General features: G+C 37.3%; 1 protein-coding gene across 1 annotated transcript; it reads left to right on the top strand.

The window, feature by feature from the left end:
* Positions 1-1,584: 1,584 nt before the first annotated feature.
* On the top strand, positions 1,585-11,408 carry LOC140158753 (protein MAK16 homolog). The gene is made up of 7 exons (XM_072181962.1): positions 1,585-1,696; positions 6,270-6,426; positions 7,091-7,307; positions 7,927-8,056; positions 9,331-9,453; positions 10,380-10,463; positions 10,815-11,408. The coding sequence occupies exons 1-7, from the start codon at positions 1,682-1,684 to the stop codon at positions 11,004-11,006; spliced, it is 918 nt and encodes a 305-aa protein (XP_072038063.1). The 5' UTR covers positions 1,585-1,681; the 3' UTR covers positions 11,007-11,408.
* The last annotated feature ends 1,749 nt before the right edge of the window (positions 11,409-13,157 follow it).

Raw genomic sequence — 13,157 nt, 5'->3', positions numbered from 1 at the left:
TAGGAAAAAGCAACTCTTTTCACTTGGTTTTATACATTACCTTACAATTTAAGCAAGAGGGACATGTAATAATTATGCTAATGTAAAATGTATTTTGAGGGAAAAGTTGCCCGTCCAAATCCAGTTAAAATAGGCCTATACCCACAATAAAATAAAGTGTTTCCCGAGCCTATACGTCACTTGAGGCCCTGTTGAAAAATGGCCAGAAACAGGTTGCCCGTATATTCAAATATATATTAATTTTCATCGATTTGCAATCCATTGGTGATATTTTTAATCACTTTGTTACTGAAGAGCTTCGAAGGTAAAAGTCGCACAACGAAAACACGCTTCTTCACATGTATTTCAATGGGACGATTTTTTGGTGGTGTGCGCCCTTACTTCCAAATAAAAACTAATTTAAAAGGGAATGGGCGTCCAGTAGGAAATTTATGTGATAAAATGTATTTAGGCTTATCTCTTGCACCTGGAAAGGTATAGAATGGTATGCAAAACGTTTGGTTGCAAATAAAGTTGTAAAGCTTGGCCAGTTTCGGTTGAGTTGCTGGCGCTGGGGGGGGGGGGCACTCAACTTTGGAAGTGACGGTATGTGCCTGTCAATAGGCCCCCTCTTTTGAAGTCGACTATACCCGATGACCCCCTTTTTTTAAAAGTCATACCCGATGACCCCCTTTTTTTTAGTTGCGGCTACCCAATGACCCCCTATTTTGGGTTGCGGCTACCCAGTGACCCCCTTTTTTCTAGATTTTCTAGAATAGCATCATCAAAATGCAACAAAATGAATGCCAAAACTTTCAAATTTTGCTCCATTTTTTCAAAATTATGTCGAAACTTTCAAAAATTTTGCTCCATTTTTCAAAATGTTCTACCCGATGACCCTTTTTTTGAAATCTTATACTCAATGACCCCCTTTTTCAAAACATTATACCCAATGACCCCCTTTTTTATTTTGTTTGTAGGCCCTACCCAATGACCCCCTTTTTTAAAATAACGGTTTGTACCCGATAGGCCCCTACTTCGCGACGCCGGTAGGCACATACCCGTCACTTCTAAAGTTGAGTGCCCCCCTAAAGGAAAGGATAGTGTTTGTGGTCACTAAAATGCAGTAGCGTAGCACAACTTTTTTCGCGCTACGAGCGCACATTACCCCAAATAAAGCCTTTGGGGCCGAGCTCGAAGATATGTACAGTCTTTATCAAAAACAAAACCGGCATGATGTAATTGTATGATACAACTACATTTTTTTTCGTCTGTGCGCGCCCCCGAAATTTTGCCACCCCTGACCAAGAAAGCTGGCTACGCCCCTGCTGAAATGACCCAGGCCATGCACCAAAAGCACCTACCGAGTTCACGCAACTGTAATTTCCAAAATTAGGGTCAGTAGCCTATTCATTTGTACAGTAACAACTTACGGTACATTTCTTCCTGATTTTCGAGATTAGGATACAAACTTTTTTAGCCTAAATGTGAGCTATCATAAAATCATAATATAGCACAAAACATGAAATAATTATTTTCTGCTCCTTCACAATAAAAACCGTTTTTAAACAGCGTATTTAAAAATAGTGGTGTGTGCCCCTAAGTGAATGAACAGCTCGTGGTCAATTATCGCCATTTTGTTGATTGCAGATTTCGGAACACATTACACGTGGTAGTGAAATTTTGCTATTAATTCTTCACCATGCAGCACGATGATGTACGTATTATAGTGTTAATGTAACGGTAATTTTTTGTTGTAAATCATGAATTTGATCTTGTGATGAATCATCAGTTATGGTATCAATTCTGTTGTTGCACACAGTGCGTGTCGGCACGACAGCAGTGCATAGTCAGTAATGTAGTATACCAATTACCATGGAGGTATATAATATACCTCCATGGTTATATACATGTATCAGTTTTACTTGTAGTAACTACAACAAATTTCGAACGTTTGAGGACTTGTTCTCAAGTTGTAGAAGGTGCCATAGGGCAGGGGTAGCATTAAGCCCTGAAAGTCAGGGGTTGTTTTCCCATGTTTTTCACTCCCGAGCTTGCAGAAAATCCAAATACATGGGTGAAAATTAAATCTCGGGGGTGAAAAATATTTTGCAGTGTAGTCAGGGCCAGGGGTAGGAGTAAGGTCCAAAAGTAGAGCGGGTCAGAGTTCACCCCCGAGCTTGCACATTCCCAATATATGGAGGGTGAAAAATTCATATTTTTTAAATTTAGGGGGTCATTCACCCCCGATCGGGGGTTAACGCTACCCCTGCCATAGGGTGTCTTGGATGTTAATTGTTTTCATTATAAATGTCACAAAATATTAATATTGACAATAATTAACCTGTTTGACCTCTCCATATATTCATTCATTGCTCACGGTGTTTTCATATCATATTTTGTTGTGAAAAATTATTTCAAATGTGTAATTTGCAGTCATTTTGGAGCAACGATTTCTTCGTACCGACGGCTAAGTGTGTATGTGAATGCACATTAAACACATACAAACACATACACAGTACCTGTTGGAACTCCCGGTCGGAGCCGGGAGTTTCAATTATTGGAACTGTGTATACTTCACTTGACCATACACATGTAGGGTCCACAACTTATAAGTTCCCCCTAATACTTTTAAAAATATGTCGAAAAATATTTTACGAAATGTAAAGATATTAACAGGTATGTATAGCCCTGTTCGTTTTACAATTGGACCAATTTATAGGGTCACAAATCATTGCGTTCAGTCACAATGGTTTAAAATTGTGTAAGAAAAGAGGCCATTTTAAAAGTTGCACCTGAGTCCATAGCAGTCAGGTTTTCTTTAACAAACACATGAATAAACCTGGCCTACTGCATTGTTTGAGAGTTGATTCCTATGGACTCAGATGCAACTTTTAACATTGTTTAAAGCGGTTTCTTTTTTTACATAATGAACCGTTGTGACTGAACGCAATGACGTATGAGGCTATAAATTTTGGTCCATATGTGTAAAACAAATAAGGCTACCCAAACATTTTTACACCTTTGCATTTCGTCAAATATTTTTCGACTTATTCAAAAAGTATTTAGGGGGGAGTTGTGGACCCTATATATGATTTTTTATGGTGATGAGACACTCGCACATGGAATTTTAGAGGATTTTGATAGCAGTTCCACATAGAAAAGCTGCTATCATCATGAGACTAAGATCTAGAAACACCACCGAAATGCTGTTTTGTTAGCTGAATCTTTTTGATGAAAGGCAATCCTTGCTACGGAAAGTGCTATGACAAAAAGGTTTTCAGTTTTGGCTTTCTTTACTCAAGGGCTTTAATTTGATATAAAATGATGCAGTTTGATGGCAAATTTGAATCCACCTGGTATACCTACAAGCTCAGGAGCTGTGTAGCATCACATAACTTTGTAGGCAGGGTTGGCGATTTTTTTATTTAAAAAAAAAATTTAAAAAATCGATTTATTTGATTTAAATCGGATTTTTTTTATTTAAATCGGATTTTTTTGATTTAAATCGATTTTTTTTAATCTCAAGAACTGCTATACCCCATGATTAAGTCTAAAGAGACCAGTGGATCAAATTAAAGCCCTTGAATAAAGAGAGCCAAAACTGAAAATCGTTTTGTCATCTAGCACTTTCCGTAGAAAAGTTACATCTTGTCAAAGATTGACTTTCATCCAAAACAGTCAGCCAACATTTGATGAATCAATTGCAAAACAAAACAGCATAGTCTCATGATAGAGCAGCTTTTCTATATGGAACTGCTATTAAAATCCCTCTAAAATTCCATTTGCGATTATCTCATCACAAAAATAAATTATATATTTGGGTCAAGTGAAGTATAGACAACATTTATGCAGGTTTCCTTGACAAATCTTTTCTTTTAATTTTCTATGTAAAATTTGTATTGTATTTTTGGACCAATTTGGCTGACTAGCAAATGTGGTCACAAAGGTTTGTCTGTTATATCTAAACTTAATTTTATGAAAGTTAATGATAGGTTTAATTTTCCTGTCATATTTTTTCGGGAGTGGTGAGGAGTAGGGTGCATACGTAGCCCTCATAGTTACCAATTAACTTCTACCTAGTCTTAAAATGTTCCATTGGTTAAAAAAATCCCCCCTATGAAATTTAAACGAAATTGAAAGTCGTTTAGGGGTCCCACGGGGAGCCCAAAGTTCGGAATCTTCTTCCTTACCTATGTTCATAAGGCAGCTATTTGTAAATGCTTCATTAATGTATTGCAAATGCAATAGCTGCCTTCTCTGTGTTATTTATGTTGATGCTGTAAGTTCATTAGTTATCACTTGTTGAAATAGAATAAAAGGAAAATACATAAAGCAGCTTTTTGGGCTATTAATATGTACAAAATAATAGCTGCCACATGTATTTTAATATGTTTCATGGGAAAAGTGTGTGATTTTAGGCCCAAAATTTGTATTTTTCACACATATAAGTGCTGTTCATGAAGTTTTGATTTCCTGTTCATTTCTCTGAAAGTTAACATGGTATTTGACAGCACTGGAAGCAACAGAGTCTAACATGTGACAGCAGCCTGTGTGACCATTCAGCAACACTCTAGGCGTGCACTCCTGTGGTCAGGTTGTGTAGGCATCACAATTGGTGAAATTATACTCATATGTTCAATGACTTTTAAAAAGATTGAGGTCTCAAAGTTGCCTGATGTTTCTCTTTTATTGCGATTTCGCAAGAACTTTAAATTACTGCCATAAAAGAGTGATCGGCGTCTTTACTTAGTTGAACCTTTCCCCATACAGAAAGCACTCAGAAGATGATAGAAGCTTGGCATGCTTGGAGACTTTGGAGAGCTAGTGCTCAGGAAACCTTAACCCCCCAAATTAGGCCTTCAAAAGATGATCATCAAGAGTTTGTGGAATATGTCTTCTATTTTTAGGTGGCAAGGACAAAGTGAATTTGAGGCAACCCAGAGCCCCGCCCCGAGCACTGCACAAAGCATGTTTGATGGCCAAGCTTCTATGATGCCATAAAGATCCGTCTGCTGGAATCTCCAACTTCCCCAAGGAATAATTACAACAAGACAACAATTGCCAAGAGTGAGGGACTTGGTGATATTTGCTACCCTTATCTATAGCAGCTTGTGGTGGTTTACATACAAGTCTGCGTTCAATGCATCATGGAATGACTTGAAACTGTACCACTGTCTGTTAATGTACGAGGCAGTAGATCCTGTGGTTTCAAGAAGTGAAATCAGAGCTTTCCAAAGGCATCTCTGCACCTCAATGCAGAGATGGTACCACATGCACTCTTCAGTAGTGTTGTACCGAAAGAGGAGAAACAAGCACTAGCTGACAGACTCTTGGCTGTTAGGCCTCAGGAAGTAATGCATGCACCAAGTGATCATTATGGTACTGGGTTTGGGAAGCCCAAATTTCCCAAATGCATAGACCAGTGTACTACCCTTGCTGATCTAGTCAACTAAGATTCATGGTTCACAAAAGGTTACAAGTTTTACAAAATAGACCATGAGTTTCTCACAGAGAATGTTAAAAGCTGGCCTACCAAGCATCTGCTCATAATGTTGATACGGTACTTTGAATGTGATAAACAAGACCTATGTCAAACCTTCGGAAGCGGAAATCTGAAGAGAAATACATGTATGACATTAAAAAAATATCAAACATGCAAAAGCAAGCAGTCAACCAGGTATTTAAAGCTTCCTTTTAAGTTAGTGTTCAGCAGCATAGTTAGTACCATTTCTGACATTGTTCTGCCTTTGGGCGTAAAGTTCTGTGACTTCGGCATTAATTCATGTAGCCGTTTTGCCATATATTACTGTGTACATGAAGCTCCAGTGAAATATAGCATAAGGCAGCTATTGGTAACTATGTATTTTATATTGCCCAAAGCTGCTCTGCATTTAATTTTGTGAATTAGGACTCTCAGAAACTATGGACAAGGTAGTTATGCAGAATGAATCATAAAGCAGCTATCATTTTCTACATAAATATATTGCATTCCAAATAGCTGCCTTCTGAATTTAGTGCTAAAGTAGCAAAATACTTTTGGACGGCCCGTGGGACCCCTTGACAATGATCGATTTCAACCAAATTTCACATGAGGAGTTCTTTTAGGAAGTGGAACACTATAGGGGTAGGTAGAAGTTCAATGTTTACATTTTTGAAAATTAGGGGGCTACGTATGCACCCTAGAGGAGACTTCTTTTGTTTTGAACATTTATTAAAATTTTTATCATACTTCAATTTAATCATGAATGTGATATACATGTACATTCTATTTTTCTTTGATGTTACAGGTAATATGGTCCATTATCAACACCTCGTTTTGTTCCTTCAAAGTGAAAGCTACAACACATCATTTCTGTCGCAATGAGTACAATTTGACAGGGTTGTGTAACAGATCTGCTTGTCCGCTAGCAAACAGCCAGTATGCTACAATCAGGGAAGAAAATGGTGAGGCATACTTTAGTTACTTTTATTTAAATGTTTTATAATTTAAACATTTCTAAGAAACTTTTAAACAGAAATGTTTCATCAGATCTCCAGATGATGTCATCGTTTAAAAAAAATACCATCAGGTGGAAAAAATAAGTCTTGCTATTTCTTTAATGTAAGTGATGCCGGATATATTTTTAAGGTCATCATACAGATTGCTGAGATTCCCCCATCACCGGAATTGGCCCCTTCCCTTATATTATATGTATGGTATTAACCGCATAAGTTTAAAGGACAGATGAAATATTACTATTACAAAAAAAGCCAGAAATAAAGAAACCCACCAGCGGCTGAAAAGTAAAATTCCGCAAGGCTTGTAATAGAGGCCGTCAGCGTGACGTCATATGCCGCCATCTTGTGGGTACACGCTGTGATGTTCGTTCGATCTCCATGCGTGAACAGCAAAATCACCGCGTTAAATGCGCGATAACAGCTGCGTGGCAAGCTGCGCCCTGCGCATAGTGTCCGACACATGAACACACAAATCATTTGTACCCACAAGATTGGGAAAGGCTGACGGCCTCTATTGGTTAGTATCGCGTAAAGTGAAGGCAGCACCTACATGCCGTTATGCGATACTTTTATTGCTTGACATTTTATTATTTATTTGATCATTTCACAGGCATTTGCTACTTGTACATGAAAACCATTGAACGTGCAGCTTTCCCAAACAGATTATGGGAGAAAGTGAAGTTATCTAAAAATTATGAGAAAGCGTTGCAACAAATCGACACACAGCTCATCTACTGGTCGCCATGGATTATACACAAATGCAAACAGCGATTTACAAAGATAACACAGTATCTTATTCGTATGAGAAGACTTGTACTGCGAAGAAGGTAAGACTACTTGTCATATGTACAATCAGTATTTGACCCTTTGCTGGGTTTTCTCAAAACAAGGTTTTACTGGTCTGTGTTGTGTGTGTATTGTATAAGTCTTCATATACTTGCCTTTATTGCAGCTGCCTTTGTAAAAGCATTTCAGGTACATTGCTAGAAAGGCTGGGAAAACCAAAATACCTTTTTTGTACCCATGCGTTTGCAGGGAGAACATCATTTTTTTGGTGGCAAGATGGCAGATCCTTGCAAAGGGTCAATCAATCATGGCAGGAAAAAGTGGGCAAAATGGGGAAGCTCATTGCCGGGAAATTAGACCAACATTTAATTCCATTTAGCTTCAGTTAGAACCATGGGAAATAAGGCGTATTATATTAGATTGATGTTCATTAATGGGGACCAACATTATGAGAGTGTTGCAGTGGCATTTTTCTCCTTTATCAGCACTTATTTAATTTCTCGCTTTTGCTTGGGGCCCCTGGACTTTGTCCACCCGCTTGCTATGCCCCTGGATTAACAGGCTACCTAAACTGTCATCTGTTTCGAGGATGCCAGAAGTACTTAAAAATCAAATCCTTAAACTTTGATTTTTGACTTTCATCATTTGTTTTATTTGCAGACGGAAACTGGTGTCAATTAGCAGAAAACAAGAAGTGAGAGAAAACAGACGAGAAAAGAAAGCCCTGATAGCGGCAAGATTAGACACAGCTATTGAAAAGGAACTGTTAGAGAGATTAAAGAAAGGAACAGTAAGTACTGGAAATTGGATGTGAGATTGATACACATGTACTACAGGTGTCCCTGAAAGAACTGTATTGTCAGAAACTTAATTTTTGGGTATTTTAACGCATAAACCAAACATAACTTAATACCTGATGTGGTTTAGGAATATATCAGCCATTACATACTTTTTGAATTTTGACAATTGACTGCTCCATTTTTGAATTAAATTTTTTTTCACAAAACTACCTCATTTTCAGTCCGTTCCACAGAGTCAATTATCTGTCAATGACAATAGACATCTCATACGCTAATGATGTGCAGTGCTTTGATTATTGATCATCGATTGATATTTGAATTCGTGGAAAGGTTTGAAAATGAGGGATTTTCGTAAAATTCTTATATTTCACAAAAAGTGTGGTCAATTGTCAAAATTCATAGTATTCAAAGGTATGTAATAGCTGTTTTATTCCTCAACCACACCAGTTAGTTATGTTTACTTGTGGTGTTAAAGTACCCAAACGATTAAGTTTCCGACGATACAGTTCTTTCAGGCACACCCTGTAAGGCACAGATAATAAATGCCATTGTATGCTTGTCTACAGGCTGTTAGTACCCATCATTCATTCATTTATTTATTCTTCGGTTCATCAGTTTTGATATTTCTTGTTAGCCTGCTTCTTCCAAATGCTGCATTGGATCCTCCTGAAATAACCACATTATAATTTGTATGAGCTTTTATCATTCTGAAATAAACTGAACAACTTGAAATGAAAAACTCAAAATGTCCCATTGTACTGTTATCACTTGGTCCAATTGCAGTGAGCGTTAGTATCATATACTTGCATGTAATGTTGGTTTCAGAACATTTAAGGGGGTACTACACCCCTGTGGTAAATTTGTGACTATATTTGTATTTTTCTCAAAAACTAAAAACACACTGGTGACAAAAGTTATGTATATTATTGGGGCAAGGAATCCAATTACTACACTGAAATTTCAGTGACTCAAGTTCAGTATATATGATAGGAAATGAGGTAAATCATAGCGGTACCTCATTTCTTATCGTTAATAACGAACCGCTTGTCTTGGGTCACTGAAATTCCAGTGTAGTAATTGGATTCCTTGCCCCTATAATATACATGGTTATTCATTCCTGGCAGTGTTGGAACCTTAATCCAAAGTTGTTTAAGTATGTAAATTCATCAATTGCATGGCTTTTGGTCCAAGAGGCCTTGTTTCTAACACTTGTTTGTGCATGACCTTCAACTGATTTCCATTCTTACTTCTGCTTTTCTTTCAGTATGGTGATATTTATAATTTCCCAGTCCATGCCTTTGAGTCAGCTTTAGACCAGGAAGATGAGGAAGAAGATGAAGAAACTGCCTCCTCCAAAGCAGAAGGAGAAGAAGAAGATGAAGATGAGGTAAGAAAAGGGACTATTCCAGTTGTAATCCATACATCGCCTGTGGAAGCGGTGTGTTACTCCCATTTGAAATCTACACCCACTGCATGGGAAATTAAGGTCATGTCTGCCATATAGGAGGTGTGTGGATTTCAACTGGAATAGTCCAATGGTGGTAAACTGAATTGACTTCTGGGTTCTTACTGGAATTGCTGACATGGGGTAGATACAGGCAGGAATTATCCCACTTGGCATGTACCAGAGGAAGGTGCAGGGATTTCATGCATTCCCTGCCTGTGTGAAAACAATATATTGGATTATGAGCACTCCGGATATACCCATACCATGAAAGGAAGAATTCTTAACTCATAAAACAGGCTATTTCTATCACCTTCCAAGCGTAACGTCAATATAAAATATGACGTTCACACAGTTGGGCACAGCACTTACGCTAGTTGTGCGTTGCGTAATGCGTGACTGATGCACGCTTATGTGAATTTATGCGAGCATGAGTTGGGACTTAACTGATTCGCGCAGTAACAAAAACCAAACAATTTTGTGCCTATTATAAGCCAAACAAACTTTAACAGTGTTTTAGTCAATGGCATCAAACCATTTCTATGGGAATTGAGAATTTCCAAGCAGTGGCTGAAGTTTTACAGTCAGTTATTCATTGAATTACTTACCCAGTGTATTTCCTATTACATATCATGCTCCTTGTATACAGGCATCAGGGCTGCAAATTCAGTGAGAAACAGATAATTGATTCTCTTACACCCAGTTTAAATTGATTCTTGTAAAATCATGACTATTCCACAACAGTAAGTTAACAGATTCTCGCAAGATGAGGGTGAGAGAATCAACTTGTGCCCAATTGTGCCCCTAGGCATGAAATTCACTGTATAGTTTTTTTGATAATTCTAATATTGCAATATTTGTATCTGCAGGATGAAGATGAAGAGGAGGAGGAAGCAGAAGTGGAGTATGTGGCTGATGAGGACTTTGAAGAAAGCGACCTTAGTGACTTTGAGGTAAACATAAACTTTAGATTTTAATTCCATGTTTTCCAACTTTGAATAATATTGCATGAAAACAAGGGACTCTATGGAGCCTGTAGAAACTTGATTCTTTCCTCAGAATTTTGAAACAGCAGTAACTTGATCCGAGTCCACAAAAAATCCAGGTGATTGAATGTGGATGTGATTTTTAGAAGTTCTGAATAAGTTGTACTTCCATTAGTCAATGAGTCAGTGATCAAGTTCATGGTCAAAAAGGTCATGATGAAAGATAGTGCCAGCTGAAAATTTTGATGTAGGCTCACAATATTTTGTGTTCAAATTATTATATATAATTCCTCAAACACAAATTTCATTTTTAACCAGGATATGGACAAGTACAACCCGGATGGTTTGGACAAATCAGGAAGCAGTAGCAGCTCTTCATCAGATGATGATGATGGCACAAAAACAACCAGGAGGAAAAGACAGCTAAGAAAAAAGAGGGCGCACATTGAGATAGAGTATGAGGAAGAGACTGAACAAGCATCCACCTCAAAACAAACAATCAAGTCATGATGGAAGGACACAGATTGACAAGTTTATTTTTATTGTTATTGGCTGCAAATTATGCTATACTTTGTTCACCTCGTAATAGGCAAAATTGATTTGGGTACAATTACTGAATAGGGTGCAACTTGCTAGACTTGAGTCCAGTCCTCGTTTACAGAGTTAAGGGTTAGGGTTTAGGGTTGGGGTAGGGCAGTCTTGTAATAAGACTAGTAGAGTTGCACTCTATTCGGCAATCGCTCTTTGATTTGTTACTGCTCGTTTCAATAAACTTCCAACATAACATGTGCTCGGAAATTTACAAAAGCACATGCCATGCAAATTCTATATCAATCAAGCAATGTTATGACTATGAGTCTCGCCTATTATGAGTTGAACAAAGTATAGCCAGTTGGACTAGTAATTCCAAAATATTAACAGCCCTACTACAAACGTTTGGTAACTAGTGTTGGATCTAAAATTATAAGCTATCAGACAGAAGTGAGTGCTTTTGAAACTTTACCTGTGTGACAGCAAAAATGACCTGCTCCCAGGTATGTTGGCAGGTGCTACACAGAGATGCTAGCAACTAGTACTAAAGAATACAGAGGGATACTGAAAATGCTAAAGAATAATCTTAAAAAACCCTTTTGGTACATAAAAATACTGATTTTGTATGGAAAATGCTGATTGTAAGTGTTGAGAATACTGAAGAAGTGTTTTAGAAGGTTGGCAGCTCGAGGTACAGCCCTGCTACTTCTCATTTTACAAGCAAGCATTCTCTTGGAGCATTGTGGGCTAACAGTTAGATCAACTTGTGGTTACAAGGTTCTGGGTTTGAACTCTGCCAGGTGTATAATGGGGAGCTGTTAGGGAGAGTTTTTATTCTTAAACACTTAAGAAAGTTCCTGCAATCTTGTTGGTTCTTAGCCATGTGATATGACATGATATAACACACGTTTGCATTTGTGCGAGTAGACATGATACTCGTACACACTATTTGAACCAATCAGTGGGGCATAGCAACAACAGGACTAATCGATTCTAAGCCCTAGGTAATTCCTTGTAAAATGTAGGATTTAATTTGATTAAAATTTGGTATACTTATGATTACTATATTTATTTGAATTGAAGTGTTTAAGAATGAGAATAAAGGTGTTGTTTTTAGCCACTGTCGTGCATCTATCAACTCATATAACATGCGACATCATTATTTTTGGCATAAAACAACTCAGCTTTGCCTTGTTGTTTTACTTAAAGTAATGATGTCACCTGTGTTATATGAGACGATAAGATGCACAAAAATAATACCTTTATTCTCCAATTCGCAGATTTCCTAGTGGCAGAGGAATAAATGTAAAGCACTTTGAGAAAATTGAAAAGGGGCTATATAAATGCTGACATTTACTTTATGTAGTGTTTATTTACTACAAGTGTTGTATCAATCCATTTGCACTAGCAGTTGAACACCCAATTATTACATAGCTAGGGATCATATGATGTGGCCTTGTTTATTCTGCCATTGCAGTTGGTGAGGGACTTGATTCAATCAGCCAGTTGCTATCCCTTTCAATGCCTTGCTAAATACTGTACCAATTTCTTGAGAGACCTGTGTACTACATCATAGTTGGTACCACTGTTGAGGCGACGAAAAAAACACCCTAACCTGTTTTACGGCGGATGAACTTTTCAAGTAGGGTCGGCCGGTCGGGTTTTTCTTTTAAATATATACTTATTTCATCAGTTGGACTGTCACCTCTAAGTATTTATAGAATTCTGCTTAAACTATGAAAGGGTGATTCATGTAACGTATTCCAGAAAAATACAGCACTAATATTTTTTGATAAAAGAAACATAGATGAATCTAAATCCTGTAGTTAGTTCTAACTGGGAATACAATCAAATATTTGGGCTTGATTGTTGCAGCATATAAAAATGCCCTAAAACTCATGTTTTTAGCCTTTATTTTTTTAAATTAGACTTTGATTGAACTAAATTTTTTTTAGCTATGTTTCATTTCTCTGTTTCATTTTTTTTAAACTATGATTTAGCTTTGTTTCATTCACAATAACAGAATAATATTTTTATAATCCAAGAAAAATATCATTGTCATGTGGTTCTTTTAATCTCTGAGTGAAAGATTTAAAGATGTAATCAATAATCTTGAAAATATGTATATGT

The sequence above is a fragment of the Amphiura filiformis genome, chromosome 1, assembly GCF_039555335.1.
Source record: "Amphiura filiformis chromosome 1, Afil_fr2py, whole genome shotgun sequence".
Taxonomy (NCBI): Eukaryota; Metazoa; Echinodermata; class Ophiuroidea; order Amphilepidida; family Amphiuridae; genus Amphiura; species Amphiura filiformis.
The sequence above is the reverse complement of the archived record's forward strand: the minus strand, read 5'-3'. Positions and strand labels throughout refer to the sequence as shown.

What these genes read in the sequence shown, in the direction of transcription:
- LOC140158753 (XM_072181962.1), top strand. An exon ending in AGACTTGTACTGCGAAGAAG is followed by an intron (nt 7,308 to 7,926) that starts GTAAGACTACTT and finishes TTTTATTTGCAG; the next exon opens with ACGGAAACTGGTGTCAATTA. An exon ending in AGAGATTAAAGAAAGGAACA is followed by an intron (nt 8,057 to 9,330) that starts GTAAGTACTGGA and finishes CTTTTCTTTCAG; the next exon opens with TATGGTGATATTTATAATTT.